A 21,113-nucleotide genomic window follows, 5' to 3' on the forward strand; every position below is an offset into this window, starting at 1 on the left:
GCCAGGTTTTTAGTTTCACCAGAATTTTTTATTTTTTCTTTTTAATATTTTTGTGTTTAACAAAAGTATAGGCTGAGTTCATCGAGTAGAACAGTAAAATAACTTGACAAAATTGATAAATAAATAATTTTTGTTAAGTTTTGATTATTTCTTTTTATAAATATTTTATGACAATTAAACACTAAAAAATAAAAAATAATAAAAATATTTTATATACAAACAACCTATTTTAAGTGTTGCCTTTTAAAAAATCTAATTTTTGGAGGTGCTACTTTTTATATTTTTAATTACACTTACCGAATATATTTATAGTGGCCCACAGTGATGATATTTTTAATAAATATCAGGCTAAGTTATGAATATTATAAAATATAGAAGTATATTGAATTTTAAATTTAGACAATTATTTCGAAAATGCTAAATATGGAAGGTTGGACAGTTGGTCAGGATGGAGTATCATTTTTATTTCTTACAATTAATAATCTATGTTTCTATTTTAGGATGTCCAAATTTATTGTCCAATTTAATAAGTGAAGGCAAAATAAATGTTAAACTTTTCATCGTTGATTAAAAAATGAACGATGAATTAATTACATGCCGTTCATAAACTTCTAATACCAAAAATGACAACTAATAGAGATTTTTTATTAAAAAATTAAATTTCATTGACCAATTATCAACAAAATTATTTGAAAAAAAATATGAATAGTTAACCAAATTAAAACTTAAAAATAGATAAGTGACTATTTATGATTTATCTCATTAATTATCCTTCTTAAAATGAATTACTTTATAATTGGACAAATCTAGAACAAAACTTTACTTTCCCTCTAAATTCGTCAATGTACCTTAATGGCAGTTTTATCCTTAAGGGTAAGCATCATTAATATTCATTCCTCAATTCTCATTCCAATTTTTTTCCCAAATCAACCAAAGACTCGATTTGACAAGTCTCTAGTTGATAAAATTTTGCTTTGTGAGTAAAGATTCTAGGTTTTTTTTCTTTTTTTTTTTTTTTTTTAACAAACAAATGGGAGAGGGACTTTAACTTGAATACACACGCTCGAAAAGTTAATTATTTTAGTGCAAGTGACTCATGTGTGAATTTGTTGAAAAATGATATTTTTTAATATTAAGTGTATGCGTGTAATTATTCAATGTCTTGTTGATACTTAGAATTTTGGGCTTGATGAAAACACACTATGATATATGCATACTTACACATAAAAGTGTATGAATACTCACCAAAGAAATTTGAGAACATCTCTAAGCCAATTCTCTATAATTTGTATAGATCTTTAACTTTAGCCCTCCAAAGCTTTGATCCAAGCCTCCTTTTAGATCCAAACGTCCAGTAGTAGAAATTGTCTTCAAGAATTACACATATGACCTCTTCAATGAATTTTTGTTAGGCAATTCTAGAGGTGTAAAAAAAAACAAATGAATTGGCACTGGAGATAGATATAGAGAAAGTATCTATAGGTTAAGTACAACACTTTCTCACCCTTGCAATTTTCTCTCAAATTGTCTAAAATACCTCTTTTTATTGTGGTGTAAAGATTTATCTAAAATACCTCTTTTTATAGGACAATGATCCTCTCCAGCATAGGAGAGGTCATGCACATAATTCAGGGGTTGAGAGTGCATCATCACTAGTGGGTCTTATTTATCAATTCAATCTCAACCATTGAATTCTGTGTAAGATTTCTCCAGCATTGGAGAGGATCTTTATCCCTTTTTAGACTCCCTCTCCCATATTAGATTTCCCCTTTGGAGAATATAACTTCTTAAGAGAATATATAATTATTGCACTGTCTCTTCTAAAAATTATTAATTTGCCCTTTCAGGTTTGAATATATATATATATAATTAAGTTTGAATTATTTTTTTAAAATTTCAAGGGCATTTTATGAAAAAGATGCAAAATATGTTGTTTGAACTTTTTAAGTGGATAAATATTTTGGGACAACCCAAAAAGGAAAGATTGATGGACAACAAATAAAAGGAATATTTGTTTTCTTACACTGAAGCAATCAACTCCTATAACCAATCAAGAGTGGTTGTATTAATACAACTAAGTACATAGAATGTTCATATCATCTGCTATAATTCATTTATCTTTTACCTTTCTTGTGGGTTTAAATTCATTAGTTGGGTTACGGGTGAGGATTTTTTGGGCTCGTTGCTTAAATGGACTAATAATTGGTCCGGTTAACAACTTTTGACCCGTTCAATTAGCCCATTAATGAATTTGAATACACTATATAAAATTAATTGATCTCCATTTAGAGTAGTGATTTCAACAAAATCAAGTTGGATAATGACCCCTTTATGCTTAATATAGCTATCGGGTGATCAATTCTACTGTTAAATTAATCCATTTATTCTAACCCCTTGATTATTTCTCATTTGACCAAGAAAAACATTTATTTGATAAAATAATGTATTATATATATATATATATAGGTTTCGTGTTTTTGATAAAATGTGTGTATATACTATATATATATATATATAAATATGTGAAAATCATTTTATCAAAAACACGAAACCTCTGAATTTCCGTTGATCAATTAATCAAGTCAGAATAATTGTGTTAGCACCAATACAAATCTTGAGAGTATATTTCCAAGCTATTAATTAATAATTATCTAAAGTACTAGTCTTCAGATCTACGGGTTTCACAGTATAAATCAAAGTAACTATTCATCAATATAAGACTATGAGAGTCTATATCTCTCTCATGCTTGAGAACATTCACCATGACATTGATAAGGAGCAAATTGTTACAATAGCTGTCACAATTTGCTTACCTTATCCTAAATCCAGTTCATCTCTTGATAAAGAGTCCATCACCATGAACCATTTATAATTACGTAATTTTAGCAATTTATATATCCTGCATATAAACGCTTTTATATACATATAAATTACTTCCGTAATCAAGTGGAAACCTCAATTTCAATACCAAATCGACCAATACACATCATTTACCAATTATATATAAAGAAAACATAAAATAAACCACAGATTTATAGACATGAAAAAAATGTCTTCCTTTAACCCATCAAAATTGCTATGTTAGGACATACAAATCGAACAAAAATACATCTCAAATGGTCACTTAACTATATTTTAGTTAAAAATTTGGTAACCATTCCTCTTTTTAGTCACTTTTAGAGCAATTTTATTTAGGTCTAGTTATTAAAATTTATTTATTTGTTTGACAAGTTATTATTTGGTGACCAAAAGTGGAATAACTAAACGTGGAACCTCACCAAAGTCTTACGCTATGTGGTTCGGCTCGGCTTTTGGGCAACAATTCATGACTCTGTCCAAGTATAGACCGAACACTTAACCTCGCTTTTGAAGAGAAAAGATGATATCATCAGAGTTTTTTACGATACAAATGATTAGGGAGACTTAAACCATCGACCTTCTATTTTGAAAGACAAAAAAGTATCTTTAAGTTGCAACCCAAAATTTGATTGCACGTGGATTCTCTCTAATTTTTCTATCAGAGTATCTCCAAACCTATCTAGACATGACGGTTACAAAAACATTGCATCATTCTCTTTGTTTAAATTAAATTGTGTATGAAATTAAACACAGTGGTTGTATAAATGATGACGTGACATAATAATAATTATTATTATTATTTTTCGTTGAATGGAGATTTGGAGACACTTGAAAAGAAAAATTATTGATGAGTATTCGAATTTTTTACCCATTTTTCATAATTGTGATAGCCAAGTGCAAAATTCTAAAGATGTCAAATTCACATATCTTGTAGCAGCTTCACCCTACCTAGTCTCTATTGGGATAGATTTGGTATAATCATATTAAAGTTAGGGGTGAGTTTTGTCAATGATGGATGTATTGGGCTTTTTAGAGCACCCTATAATCCATCATCGGGCACATGCAAAACTCCTGTTCCACATGCACCGGAAAAATCCCTTAGGGTAGTCCCAAAGAGAGTTTTAAACCCCCAAACTTTAAAACCTTCTTAATTCATAATAAATATATAAATAAATAATTTTTTTCCTAGTTGGTACTCACACACTCCCTTTAAAGAATTATTTGCATCAAAGAGAAGTCGAATCTTAGACCTGATGCTTTGTGAGGCACCAAGGCCAAGTGACTTACTGTTACAAGGGGAACTTGTCCTACATCGGATCCGATAGGGAAGTGAACGGGTATCTATTGGTTAAGTGATAGTCACATCTAATAACTTAAGTGTTTTGGTTGGATCACGAAACACTCGATCCATTACAGTTAGTATCAGAATTAGACCAATCTCTTGATATATCATGCCAAGTACTTGATCTGAAAAAATTTGGATGAATAAACAGGGTGACTCAATCACGACGAGCGAGTTGCAAAACTAGATGGGAACAATTAAATTTATTTATGAAACGAAATTGAGGATGAAGTGTCCCATCCCATCACATTCTCTAAAATTCCGATCTTATCAAAAGGTTAAACTAGATGATATCGTGTGAATATTGGGCCGGGTCATTCTCAAAATACTTTTCCAAGCCCAACTCAGGGGCCTATATACCATTGCGATCCCCAAGCCTCTAGGCATTTTCTAACCAGGTCCACCTCTCTCTCTCTCTCTCTCTCTCTCTCCAAACAAATCCCTAAAAACCCAACTGGAATGTAAGGGGGCTGATAGAAGTAGAACAACTCGAATGCTATTACAGAAAAAGGTAACAGTTCTTCGTTATGTATGTATTCGACTGTGTGTTTCCTACACATGTTCTTACTGGTATATATATATATATGTATGTATGTATATATTTGCGACAAATACATGTTTTACATCAGAAGATAATAATGGAACTCACTCAAAGCTTCTAAATTTATCAATTGGTTAACTTTGCTCAAGAGCTCTCTTTCAGTTATATATACAAACACCTCACGATAAAATTCATTTCTGATGCTCATGCTCTAATTTTTTTTATTAGTTGTTTTAGTTTGATGTTTTCGACTTCATTTTGGTTAATTAAGTATTATTTACTGGTGTTCGATTCTCATATTTAATGAAGTTGTACTCATTTATTGGATGTTGAGGAAAGTTGCCTACTTTATTGTTTATACATGTATGGCTGTGTGATTAATATGGGTTGCTTGATTGATTGGTTGTGTGTTTTCTGAAAAATTGTAGATTTCAGTTAAATTTTATACCCCATTTGAGGGAAAACTCAGGTGGTTTTGGGTTTTTCTTTGTATTGATTTTGAGTGATCAAGAAGAATGTTTGACATTTTTGAGCTTGAAGAAGTTGCGTAATGAGTCCTTCAGAATGTTGACATTTTTGAGCCTTACGAGTCCTTCAGAAATCAGAATGTTGTTGAGTTCTATAGTTGATTGTTGTATTAAGTTAGACAATATAAATGAACTAGTCAATTTGGGTTTATGGTAGACTATAAAAATGAATTGATCTACCATTTGCATTATGATTAAGAAGAATTCTCCGTTACCAGTTGTGCCCTTGAAAAATCTATCTCCATTATACTCCAACGATAACTTAAAATTCTACTATGGCCTACATTTTTTTAAAAGGAACTATTGCTTAGTTTTCTAACCATTTGTCCACACAACTTCATAAGGATTCCCTATTATCTTGAGTATGAAATTTCTCCTTATAAAATGGTCTTTAACTGACTGCTGCTTAATCATTAAGTGGCATGTGGCTTCTGTAGGATTCTTAACCAACAACAGTTGCCACTTGCCACTGACAGTCTGGTAGATCAGCAATGACTAATGCCTCCTTTGCTACATTCCGCGTCATTCACCATAAAGCAGTAACACCACTGACCCGAAGGAAGAATCCTAGTGAAGCATTCAGAATGTTTTCGACCTGTGAATTTCAATGGATTGCTCCAACTGCTCCTCTCCTTATCCTTCCCCACTCATCAATGGTGTTTACTTCCCGATTCACTCCATCTGATGCCCCGCAACGCTCTGAGGAATGGTTTGCCCTTCGCAGGGACAAGTTAACAACAAGCACCTTCAGCACTGCTCTGGGATTGTGGAAAGGCAGCCGTCGATGTGATCTCTGGCACGAGAAAGTTTTTGACTCAGAAGAACAACCAGTGGAAGCTTCTAAAAAGGCTGCCAGTGCCATGGAATGGGGAGTCCTCAATGAAGCAGCAGCTATTGAACGATACAGAAGCATTACTGGTCGCGATGTGGGCACATTAGGATTTGCAACCCACTCAGAGGAGCGATTTGACTGGATTGGTGCCTCCCCTGACGGCCTCCTTGGGTGCTTTCCCGAAGGTGGGATTTTGGAAGTGAAGTGCCCTTATAACAAAGGGAAGCCTGAGCTTGGTTTGCCCTGGAAATCTATGCCATTCTATTACATGCCTCAGGTGCAGGGTCAAATGGAGATAATGGACAGAGATTGGGCTGATTTGTATTGTTGGACTCCGAATGGAAGCACAATATTTCGGGTCTGTAGGGATCGTGGTTATTGGGAGTTGATACATGGGATTTTATGGGAGTTTTGGTGGGAAAATGTGATTCCTGCTAGGGAAGCTTTGCTGCTGGGGCAAGAGGAAGAAGCCAAGAGATACATGCCGTCGTCAACACACAAACAGACAGGACATGTAATTTTTAAGAGCATAAAGTTGGCTACCGAGGCGAAGTTGTTGTGTAGAGAGATTGCCGGTCATGTTGAATATTTCAGTTGATGGGCTGTGAATGTAAGGATGAGCAACCCTCACCTGTCTCTTTTGATTATGATCTGTTGTCTCCCTACATGCATTCATTCACTAAAACTAATTATATCCCTTTTTATATTCATTATGTTGCAATATCCTTGTTGGTTATGATTTCCTAATGTTGGTTTGAGGTAAGAAATTCCTGTTTTGCAGTTCCTTCACCTGTCTCTTTTGATTATGATCTGTTGTCTCCCTACATGCATTCATTCACTAAAACTAATTATATCCCTTTTTATATTCATAATGTTGCAATATCCTTGTTGGTTATGATTTCCTAATGTTGGTTTGAGGTAAGAAATTCCTGTTTTGCAGTTCCTTTACCATGAAATTTAGGATGAGTTGTGCTGAGTGAGAAATCTATGAAGCATGGAGGTTGTATCTGTAGGATGTTCTTTACTGCAAAATAGAGTTGCTACCCGGGCAGGGCCAACCCTGATCAACCCAAATTTTTTTTTGGGCTTGGGCTGCGTAAATTGCAATTCAGTCTGGGCTTAGGTTGAAAATTCTGAACCCGATTTCATTTTGGGTTTGGCTCGGGTTAATGCTTCCGGCAACCCGAGCCCGTCCGAATTACAAAAAAACCTGACAAACCTGAAACAAGAAGCGTAACATTGATCTCAATAAATATATATATATATATATATATATATATAATTCATAGTTGGTATTCACATATACATGCCTCCGGTATGGCTTAAACTCTTGACGGCTTAAACTCTTGACCACCTTTTGGAAAGTAAGGGCCTGATGATATATTGAACTTATTAATTTTTGATCCATTTGTTATTTATGTAAAGCTAAGATTATTTTATTTGTTATTATATTAGATGAACCCAAAATCTATCCTGAGTTGGAGCTCGAATTTAACCCAAAATCTATCGGGTTCATGGTTGAGCCTGTAACCCGTTCGAGTTGCACCCCTACTGTATAAGTAGCTAATTTATATAAATTAAAGGATCAAAACACAACTGAAACCTAATAACAACTGAATGGCTCTGTGAACTTTGGAGGTTTGGCAAGATCCTAAAGTTGGATCCGTGAAATGATGTTAGAACTGATGGGAGACCAAGTCAACAAGAGTTAATGAGAGGCCATAGCTTATTTCCCAAAATAACAAACTAATTAATCAAAGGTTGAGATAACCAATTAACCATTCTGTCAAATAAAATAGGAAATGACCAAGTTAAGGGTGGGATTAGTTAAGGCAAACCCTTCATAATTTAAATAAGCAATTCCACTAATATTGAATTAAACTTTCTGGAACTCTTTTCAAATCTCACCTAATGCAAAGGGGGGTAGGGGAATAAAAAGAGAGATGGATATATATAACAATTCCAATGGGTTGTCCTGGGCTGATCAGTGGGACCCAGAGCCTCTGCCTTCAGAAACACAGCAGAATGACAATAAGGACAAGGATGGGTCTAGCAAGAAGAAAGGGAAGAAGAAATTTGGGCTCCAATGGGTGAAAGATCTCTGCAAGAAATCTCAGAAATAGAGAGACACAGAACCACCCTCTCTTTTGTGACTTCAACAACATAATATACTTCTTATCCCATTTTGTTTCCCCCAATATCAATAAGCTTAATATATATACAGCTCTGTCACCTCATCTGTGTTTATAGTACTATAATGTAATACACAACTAAAAAACTTTTTGTAATCAATGTATATAATTTGTTCAATACATGGACCTTCCAGAGGTTGTGCTCTTCCTTTTTTGCCCTTTTACAAATCAAGTGGGCAAAGGAATATCCATGAAGTTTGGTTGCCTACATTATGTAGAAATTAGAATGTCATGTCACACTACTGGAAGCTGAATTGTTTTGACATCTCCTGTTTTAATGGTACAAGTTTGTATGTTTTAAACTATTAGCTTTGCTTGGTCTGTCTAAGAGGTATCATACAATAATAATATGATGAATTGTGAGCAATCAAATGTCAGGGTGATGAACATATAGAATGATAAGGACTGGGTACTATCTATTACTAGTATATCCATCACCCCACACACACACACACATATCAACACTAAGAATAAAAAATACAATGAGGTTTTGTCATTTATATTACAGTGGTAGATGTTATTCTTCAAAGAAATGGCTTGTGCCTACACAGTTGCACACGCATTACTGACATTTTAAGTGCAGATCTAATGATGTTTAACGTTTTGATTGAGTCGAAGAAATGTTCAAGCATTTTTGCCACTTTAAAACTTTGAAATCGTCTGATTTGAAGTTCGGTGATCAAGTTCTTGGTTGCAGAAATAGATTCCACCCACTACCAACAATATTTGGTTAGCACTTCCTCAGAATTCTTTTCTTGCTTTGGCAGCAAGAATAAACTTATTTGTCGCAAGCAAGAAATGCACTTCAACAATCCTCAGTAAGTCCTGAGAGGTGGTTTTGCATTGACCACCCCTTACTGTATTCACATTGCTTAGGAATGAGGATATACCAATACAACTTCACAAAATAAGAATCCAAAGAGATCATGCACTTGGAGTTGTTTGCCAAAGAATTTTGACAAAGAGAATGCTATTATGACCAATTGTTAAAAACATAATTGGTTTTTCCCCCAAATCAGCATTAAATGTGAGTAAAGAGCACAATTGTGTTAACTACTTCTATGGGTTCAGATATTATTGATTTTTTCCGTTTCCATAATATACTCTAAGCTTGCTCATATTCGGACTTGAACCCTCAATAACTATTTCTATAGTTTCTATTCGAACTTGAAACCCTCAATAACTACTACTATAGTTTCCGTTCACGTAATATTCAGACTGGAACCCTCAACCTTCTCTTTGGGAAGGTGGAGGTCCTGGAGGACATACCATACTTTGGTGGTTTATAGTTTCATTTTGCTGTAATGAGCAAATTATGACATCTTTTAAAAAATGACACGAAAGAGGTGACACAGGATAAGAGAACATTCCATAGCAACTAGAGATTAAAGACACGATGAACTAGGTTGATGCCAGAGAGGACTTCACTTTTAATCCGGAATGAAGGTTCTGTTTCTACCTTTCCTTATCCATCTCCATTAATAGGAAACCAATCCCTGGGCAACAATAAAACAAATGCAGAATTAAACTATAAAAACATTGAACAAGGTAATTACTATTTTTGAACCTGAGGATGGATAATCACAATTATCACACACATAGGGTTCCAAAAATAGGCACAAGATAAAAACCACTCAAAATGGAACAATATTCAGATGCCAGTCGGAATCTAGATCATTGCATAACATATACTTCTGAATGAACAGGTACAAGAAGCTATGTTTGACTTCCTAGTGTACTTATAGAAAGGACAACATAAGAAACAAATAGCAATTTGTCAGGATCTGTATATTTGAAAGCCTGCCTGAGACTGAAATCTGGGAAAAATACATACGCCTCCCCCCCATAAAGAAATAGTAAAAGTTATTAGTTTCACAATACAGAGTGGGAAAGGAGACATAAAGGTAAGAAGAGCGGGTAAAGTGGCAAAATGGATAGACTTCCCCTTGCTTGAGACAGGAAAGAACTTGCTTTGCGGCTCCATCAAAAGCTTTTCCTGCAATCATGGAATACTAATGCTCGAACAGAAACACACGCGCATTGTTTGAATAATAATCAATAAAATACTTGATTGATGATGGAGAGGTCACATCCATGATTTGCCGCCGTTCTTTTCTTCCCCCTTCATCGCTACAAAATAACTGACGGCCATGCTTTAATGGGCTGTACTGAAAAACAACACCTTCTGTCCATCATACAATACCCAAGCCATTTTCCTGGTTCTCACCAAAATACCACCATATGAAAGCAATGAAATTCTGTATCAGTCCATCCCCCTTCCCAACATCCACAAGCAAACCAATTACTATTAATTACCGTTTTCTACGTGGCAGTACCCAAAATCACAAATGGGCAGGACATATCGACAGTATTGCTGTTGTTTCGATTCCTTCAAGAACTACTACCAACAACTCCAATCACTTACCATGAGACATCGTTTCGCTCGAGCAGAATATGCAGGACGAGCAGACCTGAAGGCCTCACAAATTTTTTTCACTTTCTTTTTCTTTTTCTTTTTCTTTTTTTTTTTGGGATTATAAGTAAATCTTCACTTTCTTCAAACACAAATCCCCTTTTCTGTTTTCATAATCTTTTTCTGCTTTTAATTTTCTCTTTTCTCTATTGTTTTCTCCATATAGCCATAAAATTGAGATCAACTGATCCCCAAATGCGACCCACCAAGAGGAACACAGACCACGAGTTTAAAGCACAACAGTTAGGCAGAAAGCAAGCCACTATCTCATTTGGCTGCCTCGAATTTGTGCGTTTGTATCCAAATAGCCAACCATATGGCTGCCAATCCTCATCCCTAAAATGAAACAGATGACACAAACAATATCAACCTCTAGTCAAGAAGACAAGTTACGACTTTGGTTCGTGGAAGCAACCTTTCTATCCAGCCTCTCTTGGATTAAGTAGCTGTTTAGAACAATCTGAACAAAGAAATTCCAGACAAAATGTTTCTTCATATTCACTGTCATTGACACACCGGCCACACTGAACACAACGTGCTATACAGAGCGTGCATGCCCTACATACCTGAGTACCATGGTCTTTCACTTGACAACCCTCGGCAGGGCAATCATAGACTAGCCTCAACTTTTGGCACCTCGGACATGCTTCAATATCAATAGCACGATCATCATCGCACAACATGTAAAAGTTTCCTTTATGGTAGAAATGTGGCTTGTGACCATTTTGCTGCATGGAGTTATCTGCGCCTAACAGAAACCTCAATTCTTCAAAATGCTCATGTGTTACGCCATAGAGCCCACCAATTCTGAGGTGCTTTATCCCTGGTGTACCTTTAGACTTAAAAGCCTTTAAGCTATTCACAATACCATCAATACTGAGTCTCGTACATCCGGCAACACAGAGCTGCATGAAACAATAAAAATTTAGCAGCCAACACAACCGAAAGCATGTAGCAAGCAAATTAAATCTCAAACAAAGAACTCCATTCTATTAGAATAACTATAACAAAAACTGCACAATTCCTGTTTAATTTAGGAGCAGGAATGCCAGAGGTCCAATTTTAACACCCTTAAGTCCATATAATTGTCAAAACATGACCATAGAGTGCAAGTTGGTTCGGGTGCCACAAAAAAATCAACTTAACCAAATCTAATTCACCAAAACTAGGTGGTTCAACTTAAAGCCATGAGAAACAACCAAGATCAGTCCCTTCCAAATATATATTTAGGGTAAATCCACATACACAATATGCATGTGACGTGTGCATAATAACTGGCAAAAAATCCTCTATTAAATATACAAAGAACATACATAACATAATTCCTTATTATTATATTTTAAAAGAAGTTAATGAGTATGCTTTTGACCTCCCAATCTGATAAACAAGAATGATTTAATTGACTATGTACATGTTTCAGCTGGATACGAGAGTATCAAATGAATCTAACAAACTGCAAAATTAGATAAATGTATATCCATATATTTACACACAAACACATTAACTTTAGCCTACTCTTATATCATAAATAAGTCCTTGTCACACCAACTAAAAGACAAAGATGGTGTTTACCGTTTCCCACTTTTCTCCGACATATTATGTGACCTTCATGTTTTAATTACCGTCTTAAAACCGAGCAATACAAACTCTGATTGACATGTTAAAGCCAGATCTACGTAATGAATAACTCCCACGAGCCAAAGGCTTCTGAGGAGAGGCAACTCATAATAAAAACATCCAATTAATGAACTAGAATAACAGAAAGGTGAGCACATCCTTGACAGAAAATGAAACAGAGATCATAAAGTAGAAAAACTATGAACACATGACTCTAAAGACTTCAGAACCTTAAAGAAGTCAGACTTGTTTTGTAGAAGACATCAACTTCCCCACCCCCCCAACACACACACACAAAAACACCATGGACATCCACAAATATATAATGCATATAAACAACAACACAGATTATAGAACCAGCATGAGATCTGATATTGATTAAATGAAGTCTTACTGACCTTGGTTAACCTCGGATTAGTTTCAAGTACACGCTTCAGACCATCATCAGTAATCCTTGGGCACTCCAACAAGCTCAAACATTGCAAGTTGCCCTGAGCCCTGCTTGTTAATTTGAAAAGAACATCATCTGTGATCCTCTCATTCAAAGGTTGAGCAATGTGGATATTCCTCCAAAGAAGGGGATCACATCGAACTGTGGAATGCAAATATTTACAAACCCTTTCCACAGAAAGAAGATCTCTCACACTCAAAAAACTAAGGGCAAAAGACAAAGCCGGATGAGGAGTTCCCTTGTCTTCTTCAGAACAACTTCCAGAAAGCTCCTGACATTCTTCAATTAGTTGGTCAACGGTGCGACTACTCCTATTGTCAGAACTCACCGCGTCATCCACATTGCCAGCTAAGCCAAATCCATCTCGGCACAATGCATTCCCCAATTCTTTCCCTCGAGTACATCCATCAATTAAACAAGCTGCATTAGATTTGTCATCAAACTGCATGTTGGCAGGAACTGCCTGGAATCTCGCAGCCTTGTTCCAAATCCAATTCAACCCTGCAACTAAACCATAATCTTCGCTATGTGCCCCGATGTTATTCCTCCCATAACCTCCATAGTCCACCTCCAAATCTTCAAGCCACCCCGTAATTGCCGTGTAAGTAGTACTTATGTCCATACCAAAAGGATCTGAAGGCAAAAGTTCAAGAATGTCTTTAGACACAGACTCAGGCGAGCCACCCAAATCAACTCTATCCCTCATATAATCAAAGCAATCCTCAACTTCCGGGAAACCATCCCCATCTCTCTCTGAAATTCCTTCCACAAAATACCCATTAGCAATCCTCATCGGTGAAACAAGATTGTCTTCAGCCAAATAGGCCGGAAAGATGGGACGATGAGAAAAATTTAAGGCCATCCTAAATGCCCCAACCCGATCTTTAAAACAAACCCTAGATTTCGGGTATAGTTTTCCAATAAAAAAAAAAAGAAAAAAAAAATTAGGAAACACGAAGAAAGAACGAAAGATTCAACAAGGAAACCCTCGATTTTGGATAGCAAACTAAAACAACGCACCAAGAAATTTCACAGAGTTTCTTGTAGGAACCCTAATATCAGCTATGGAAACGATAGAAAAACGAGACTGTAGTTAAAGATGACTATGGAATACAAATCAAATCAAGCTTTTTTTTTCTTTTTTCATCTGTTAACCTAATCAAATTGGGATTTGCGAAGAATATGAATACAAGGACCAAAAAAAAAAAATTAGATCGAACAAAGAATAAAAATAAATGAGAGCAGAACCTGATAAGATGAAAAACACAAATGACCCGATTACCACCAAACGAAACCCTAATTTGCTGGGAGGAACGCAATCGACAGAATGGTGTCCTTTTGGTATCGAATCTCCGGAAGATTAAGATACTATGTTTGAATGTGTGTACGATAGAAATCAAATACTATTCTTTGATCGAATTTGATTCGAAAAGTGATGGTTGCATCTGTCGATCGAGTTCAGGGGAGCGAGCGAGGGAAGAGAGAGAAAGTGGAAGGAAAACAGAAAAGAATAGGAGAGACGAAATCTAGAGAGAGAAAGAGAGGGTTTAGGTCCTTTTGTGTTGAATCAATAAAGGATAGAGAGAATGAGAGAGAGGAGAGAGAGAGACGGGAAAAAAGGACACGTGAAAAGAGTCACTGTTATATCGCTATAAGATGTGGCGGGAGACGGAATCGTCTCTAATTGTATTATAACTCTATACTATACTTGTATATTTATATAATTTATGTGTATATACAAAAGAAATACATAAATTACTGGACACACACACAAATTGTTGTGGAGTTTGGAAAGTTCAGATATACGCGGTTGTAGTGTTCGAAAGTTCAGATATGCATGCATACAATAAGTTAATTTAGGACTCCGACTGTATTATAACTATACTTTTATATTTATATTTATATAATTTAGTTATTTTTATTTTATTTTATTTTTCTTTAGCAAGTAATTTACACCCTTATTTGGCTCCATAACTTGAATTCACCATCCGGGTTTGAAGGTTTAGGAGAAACTACTAATATTACAATATTTGATTAATTTAAATAAAATTATCAAATATTAAGACATACAAATTCTTAATGATATAGCAACTCTAATAATATTATAATTATACTTTGTATATTTATGTAATTTATGTATATGAGTGTGCGTGTGTGTATATATATATATATATATATGTAACTGGTGGGAAATCCTTATTTAAAAATTTAAGCTGTTGGGTAGTGCTGCATATCCCTTTCACTTTCTATTGAGATCCGATGTGAGATGAATATCCTCGGTCGAGCCAGCTTGCCTATCCGGGTGGCTCACCCAAACGTTTTCCACGTCAAGCGCTTAGCGTGGCACCAGAATAAGGATTGGGTTTGGCTCTAATCTTAATTATAATGAGTGAGCGCTTACCTATTTATTAAAAAATTTAAACGATTGCGTAGTATTAAATACCTACCTATTTATACCTCTTCACTTTTTAATCAAATTCGATGTGATACAAACACCCCTGTAACAATAGTCAAAAACATATTGATTGATTGAATTTGATCACTTTCTAGATAAGTTATACCCAAATTGTGAAATGTAGGATTAGTAGTACCTTATATGATATTTTAATAATTGTTCATTTCATTATCTATATAGAAGGAAAATGATTTTTTTGTTTAAAATAATGTCTCTCAAACTATTTTAAGATGTGGCTAAGTTAAAGCCCTATTGTTATAATTTTAATATAAGGACAAATGAGCAAAAAGTTCCTAATAAATAAATAAATTTCAAAGTGATGCTTTGAACAACAAGGTTGAAAATGACCCTATTGGAAACTTAATTTGCAAGTTTGAGGGTGGTTTGGAAATTTCTCAAGAGTGTGATGACTGATGAGCTAAGCATTGCTCAAACACAACTTTAATTTTATATGAAATAAAAAAACATAAAAACAACCCAAAGTTGGTTAAATTTGTTACACCATTAAATTTGAGAGTGTGAAACAGATATGACTTAAATACTAAATATTACTTCTTCTTTTATTTTATTTTATTTTATGTTATTTTATTTTATTTTATGCCAACAGTTGTACTAAACTTCCAACCAACTCTTTTTTGTGCCATGGAAGCATTTAATTATGTGGGTGTTATAAGCTATAACAGTTTTGACATTCTTTTTAACTTTATTTTATACAGTTATATTAATTCACATAATTAAATATATTAATTAACTTTTGGGCAATTTAAAGTTGCAGTTACACTATTTTGATGTCACTTAAGTCTTTTTTTCTACAAACATAAATAAGAAAGAAAGAAAGTGTCATTAACCATTTTGGTCCTAATTAATTTTAAATTTTTTATATTACTGTCAAGAAACTCACATATTTATTTGTTTCTACGGGATTAAAACTCTCCACATCCCTTCTCGGAGGTAGAAGAGATACCGCTAAGCTGGGTGTGATCCTATTAATTGGAGGTGTGGAGAGTTATTTGAAGTTTGTTATATTTAATAATATCTATTTATTTCTTCTATAAATAAATATTTTTTTAGAGCAAAAAGGGTATATACGAGACGAAGGAGAGAACCCAACAAAGGCCCAATCAAGTAACTGAAACGACCCGGCCCAATGAAGAGAAAAGAACAAGAGAGCCCATCTTACTTTGTTTATAAATTCAATTCAATAATAGAGATATATTTGGCAGCTTAGTGTTTTGAGGATCTTATTTTAATTTTATTTATTTATATATATATATTTATTAATATAGCATTCAAAAAATAGCTAGTTTTCACTAATTATTGTACTTTATTTCCTTTAAATTTCAACTAAAAAAAATATATATAGAGTATTTTAAAAATATTAGGGTCACAAGTCCTACCAAATATGTTTTTTGTTCATTCATGTGAATGGATTTAGCTTTTGGGTGGGCTTTTTTGTATTACTTTGTAACTTGGGCCGATCACTCGTTTCATTAAGGCTATGGGCCTATAGCTGGATTGTCAAGCCTGTTCCATTGTCCTGGTCCACTAACAAGTCCGTACAAGATAGTATACATTTCTGGTGTGCACCATAACACAATTACGCGGATCCGCAACATGCCATGCATGTATATCATGCAGGATGTGGTTTTACTTGACCCACAATGGATATAATTATTTGAGGTCATCAACATTCAACAATACCATTTTTTTCCACCAATCGTGCTGTTTTAATTTATGGCTGAAACTTCAATTAAATTACATGTAATGATTTATTAAACATTGAGTTCTAAATTGGATATAAGTAAAAATTGGGATATATACTAGTTAAAGATATATAATTTAAAATTGACCTTATAAGAAAATATCAAAAAGGCATTTCGATTTAACAAGACATCCAATATTTTGTATGTCACCAACTCTTAAAATCTAAACCGATAAAGAATTAACAACCATTAATTACATCTCCTCCCAAAAATTTTAAAAAACAATTGGGCTTGTGTTGCAAACTGTTGCTGTCCCCTCAATTTAGAAAAGCACATTGCAAGAGGAAGAAATTTTATTTTATTAATGGGATGAATTGCTATTAAAACCCTTCGGGTATTTATAGTCCACCCCAACTCTTCACTTTCTTTATATTATTCTAGAGTAAAATTTTTTGCACCTTTTGAAATATCTTAGATTATTTTGTTGGGTAAGTAATATCTTACCAGTTTTTAGATAATAGTTCAAATTTCTCAACTTATAGAAATCTCTAAAATAGTGCACCTAAATAAAAGAAAAAATGTTTGATTAATAATTGTGCTATTACTTGGATTTATTTATTTGTATGTTCTATTATTAATAAGAATATGCATAAGATTAATTTCTTGAAATTATAATATAGAAAACTACTAACTCATACAATTCTTCTCAATTGATGTCGTTCTCAAACTTCGAGCACGCTTCCGCTCAAAACAATGGATTGGGAAAGCAAAAACAGTGGTCCTACTCTTATTAGGACTGGTTTTGTTAGGGGCAGGTTTGAAAAGAAGTTTAAAGTCCGCAATCTAAACCTAACTTAATTAGATAATAAATAAATATTATTTTATCAGTTATATAGGTTTCTTCTTTCCAAACAACATACTTTTAAATTTTTTTTTTTTTTTTTTTTGATTATTAAACATTTGATTATATCTTAATATTTTTATAAAATTTATCTTAAATTTGTTCAAGTCTAATTATTTTTCTCAAAGAATACATATATCAGGTGGCCCGAACCTGTCACAAAAATAACATTTGTCAAAACAAATACAATATATTAATTATTGATATCAACAAAATATAGAAACCACACATTCACTAAATATAAAATAGACCACTATCATTAATTAATGAAACAAAAATAATATCATATGAATATTCTTTTAAAATAATTTTGAGTACGTTAATACTATCCATCTTTAAAAAAATAAAAATTGTATAATGGTAATTTCAAAAAATAAAAAATAACTATGGATATTGTGTATTAGAAAACGTATTTTTAGCCAAGTGAGTCGTAACTTATGCTTTTCAAGTGCAACTAACAACAGTCGAAGATCTTTTTGTAAGAACAAGAGGTGTGGCAAGTAAACGTGTAAAAATCTCCTCCTTTTGGTGTTCCAGTTATTTTGTTCAACAATTGCAGATTCTTTCAAGCGTGTTATTCATATTTGTTGCCAGCGAGACTTTTCGATGCTTCTCAGGTGGTGAAATGAATTTCCCTAATTTCCTATGATTTGTACATCATAAAATAGTACATACAATTTTTTTTTTTTTTTGGAAAGTAAAGCAACTGAATATATTTATGAATAGAATAATTACAAAAGTAGGCCTTTGGCCAGAAACCAGGCCCAATGGAGGGGAAAACAAAGCCTAACAAAAGCAACCCCAATCAAGAGAACCGATAAGCCTAACCTAGCCCAGCCCAAACAGGTACAACAACAAGCATTAACGAATCAGACCGTTAATGGCGGTTCCAGTGAAGCAATTCCGGTGAAGCAATGATGACGAGTTACATCTGCAACTCAAGGAGGAAGATCAGGTGGATGAGGTGGCGGACGGCAACAAGATAGAGACAGGTTCCTCTCACAGAGGATTTTCCGAGAGCTTGAACAATCATATAGGAATCCCAACTTCATAATCGATATTATGGTGTAACAGATTTTGTTTGAGACCACTCTGGTGGAAGACTTTTTCCTGTTGAAGATTCTTTCGTTCCTCTCTTCCTATATGTGGTAGATCAAAGCTGAGAGACATACCTTCCGAAGAAGATTCAGAGCTGAATTCCTCTTCCATTGTGAGGAGAGCCATCTAATTAGGTTTTCCCAATTCACATTCGGTGTAATTAGATTGCATTTGTCACGAATGAATCGCCAGATAGGGGAAACAAAAGGACACTTGAAGAAAAAGATGATCATGAGATTCTTGGCTGCTGTTGCAAAGAACACACAAGTTATGATGAAGTGCCATAGCTTTGGAGTCCAGGGTAGGTAATCTTGATTGCACAGCCAGCCACATATTGAATTTCATGCGAGGAATTATAGAAGCCTTCCATACCAACTTGAACCAATGGACCGCTGGGGATTGGCCTGCAAGAAATAAGGTGGTTTCCTTCAAGTTGTACTCAACCGAATTGGAAGCTGTTGGAAACGGGGGCATTAAAAACATAAACTTTGGATAAGATTTGGAATAGATTCCGCTAATAATGTTTTGCGGATCTCTAAACGAGCGCATTTCAGGAGATGAACGTGGTATATTTACTTTCTCAAATTCGTTTCTGGGTGAATGAAAAATTAGCTCCAAAGTGTGGTGTTTGATAAGCTTAAATGGGTATGCAAAATGTGGGAAGTGTTTGTCCCACATGAAAAAAAAAATATTGAAACAAATTGAAATTTAAATAAGCTGAGTTTAGGAATTGGGCTTGGGCTTGGGCCTAATAGTAAAGTCCAGATTATTCTTTTTTGGAATTTTGGATTGGGCTTAATTTTAGGCTGGGCTTATTTAAATGGGTTTCATAAATTGGTCGGTCTTTTGGGTGGTTGGTTTTTTTTTTTTTTAATTAAAAAAACTACTTTTTAGTTTTTCTAAGAGGTTACATCTTTTAAATTAAAAAACCATATTTTAGTTTTTCTAAAGGGTTATACCTTTTAAATTAAAAAACCACTTTTTAGTTTTTTCAAAAGGTTACACCTTTTTCCAAACCATCATAACCTATGGTTGCACCCACTCGAAAAGGCACATTGCAACCTATTGGAATGGATGTGTCTATTGGTGAACAGACACCATGTGAAACATTGCAACCTATTGGAATAGATGTGTCTAGTGGTGAACAGACACCATGTGAACCATTGCAACCTATTGCAATGGTTATGTCCAATAATGAAGAGATACACCCAATCCGAAAAGGCATTTCTGTTTCTATAAATACCCCCCTTCGAATCATTTGCGTGTGGTTCATTTTCATTTTCTTCTATCTTTCTCTCTAGACTTGAACCTAACCCAAGTGGGTTCAAACCATATGTTAAGTGGTCCGAACCACTAAGACACTAATCCAATTTCATTGAGCCATATTAAGATTGGTCCGAACCATTTGATTTGAATTGCACCCAATTCAGCATTTATATAGCATAGATGCATTTTTGAGTCAGAGAGAGTATTACACGGAGAAGGTTCGCCGTATCCAAGAGTTTGTAGTGCTGCTACTGGTGGATGTAGACCGTTGTATCCTGAGAGATAGACGCTACTGAGTCCGTTAGCACCATAGCGGGACGAATCTGTCTTAAGAACATAGTATCCAATACTAGCCTCGGTCCAGGTTCTTTATTTATAATTATTATTTCATTAATTTATTTTGCATATTTAATTAAATATAGAGTTGCATATTTAATTAATGATTTCTTAGCATATTATTAATTATCTCATGACATATTAGTATAAGGTTTGTTATATCTTAAATGTCACATGAAGCATATATTTTACCATCAATCTTAAGACAGACTCGTTCCTTAGGTAGATTTTATTATATGCTTCTATTTAAGATATAAATAAGTAGATATCATACTAATAGTTGAGATATAATAAAATAATGTTATATAAATTGAAGCATGTTACATTATAGACTATTGAATTATTTATATATATATAATTCAATATTGGTTGAAATATTTTAATTTTGTAATATGATATTATGAAGTATATGACATTACCTTAAACGTGTGCCAACTAGAGGTGAAAAAAGGTACTTCGTTACTTTTATCAATAGTTGCACAAAATACTGTTATGTATATTTGCTACGAAGCAAAGATAA

General features: G+C 34.1%; 2 protein-coding genes across 3 annotated transcripts; one reads left to right on the top strand and one right to left on the bottom strand.

The window, feature by feature from the left end:
• Window positions 1-4,579: 4,579 nt before the first annotated feature.
• Window positions 4,580-6,848, top strand: LOC132304204 (uncharacterized). Of its 2 annotated transcripts, none has more exons than XM_059801776.1 (2): window positions 4,580-4,712; window positions 5,688-6,848. In XM_059801776.1, exon 2 carries the CDS (start codon window positions 5,761-5,763, stop codon window positions 6,697-6,699), a length of 939 nt encoding a protein of 312 aa, XP_059657759.1. In that variant the 5' UTR covers window positions 4,580-4,712; window positions 5,688-5,760; the 3' UTR covers window positions 6,700-6,848. The 2 variants fall into 2 exon arrangements, with proteins under 2 accessions (XP_059657759.1, XP_059657757.1); XM_059801774.1 differs by having other exon boundaries at window positions 5,707-6,848.
• A 3,101-nt stretch (window positions 6,849-9,949) lies between these two features.
• Window positions 9,950-14,434, bottom strand: LOC132304205 (F-box protein SKIP14). The gene is made up of 2 exons (XM_059801777.1): window positions 12,782-14,434; window positions 9,950-11,671 (listed from the first exon to the last, which is right to left on the bottom strand). The coding sequence occupies exons 1-2, from the start codon at window positions 13,694-13,696 to the stop codon at window positions 11,186-11,188; spliced, it is 1,401 nt and encodes a 466-aa protein (XP_059657760.1). The 5' UTR covers window positions 13,697-14,434; the 3' UTR covers window positions 9,950-11,185.
• Window positions 14,435-21,113: the final 6,679 nt, after the last annotated feature.

This window comes from Cornus florida, unplaced genomic scaffold (genome assembly GCF_030987335.1).
Source record: "Cornus florida cultivar Cherokee Brave unplaced genomic scaffold, ASM3098733v1 CherokeeBrave_3.0.0_Hap2_Chr04, whole genome shotgun sequence".
NCBI lineage: Eukaryota > Viridiplantae > Streptophyta > Magnoliopsida > Cornales > Cornaceae > Cornus > Cornus florida.

What these genes read in the sequence shown, in the direction of transcription:
- LOC132304205 (XM_059801777.1), bottom strand. Translation starts at nt 13,696, where the DNA reads ATGGCCTTAAATTTTTCTCATCGTCCCATCTTTCCGGCCTATTTGGCT. An exon ending in CTAATCCGAGGTTAACCAAG is followed by an intron (nt 11,672 to 12,781) that starts GTCAGTAAGACT and finishes TGTTTCATGCAG; the next exon opens with CTCTGTGTTGCCGGATGTAC.
- LOC132304204 (XM_059801776.1), top strand. Translation starts at nt 5,761, where the DNA reads ATGACTAATGCCTCCTTTGCTACATTCCGCGTCATTCACCATAAAGCA.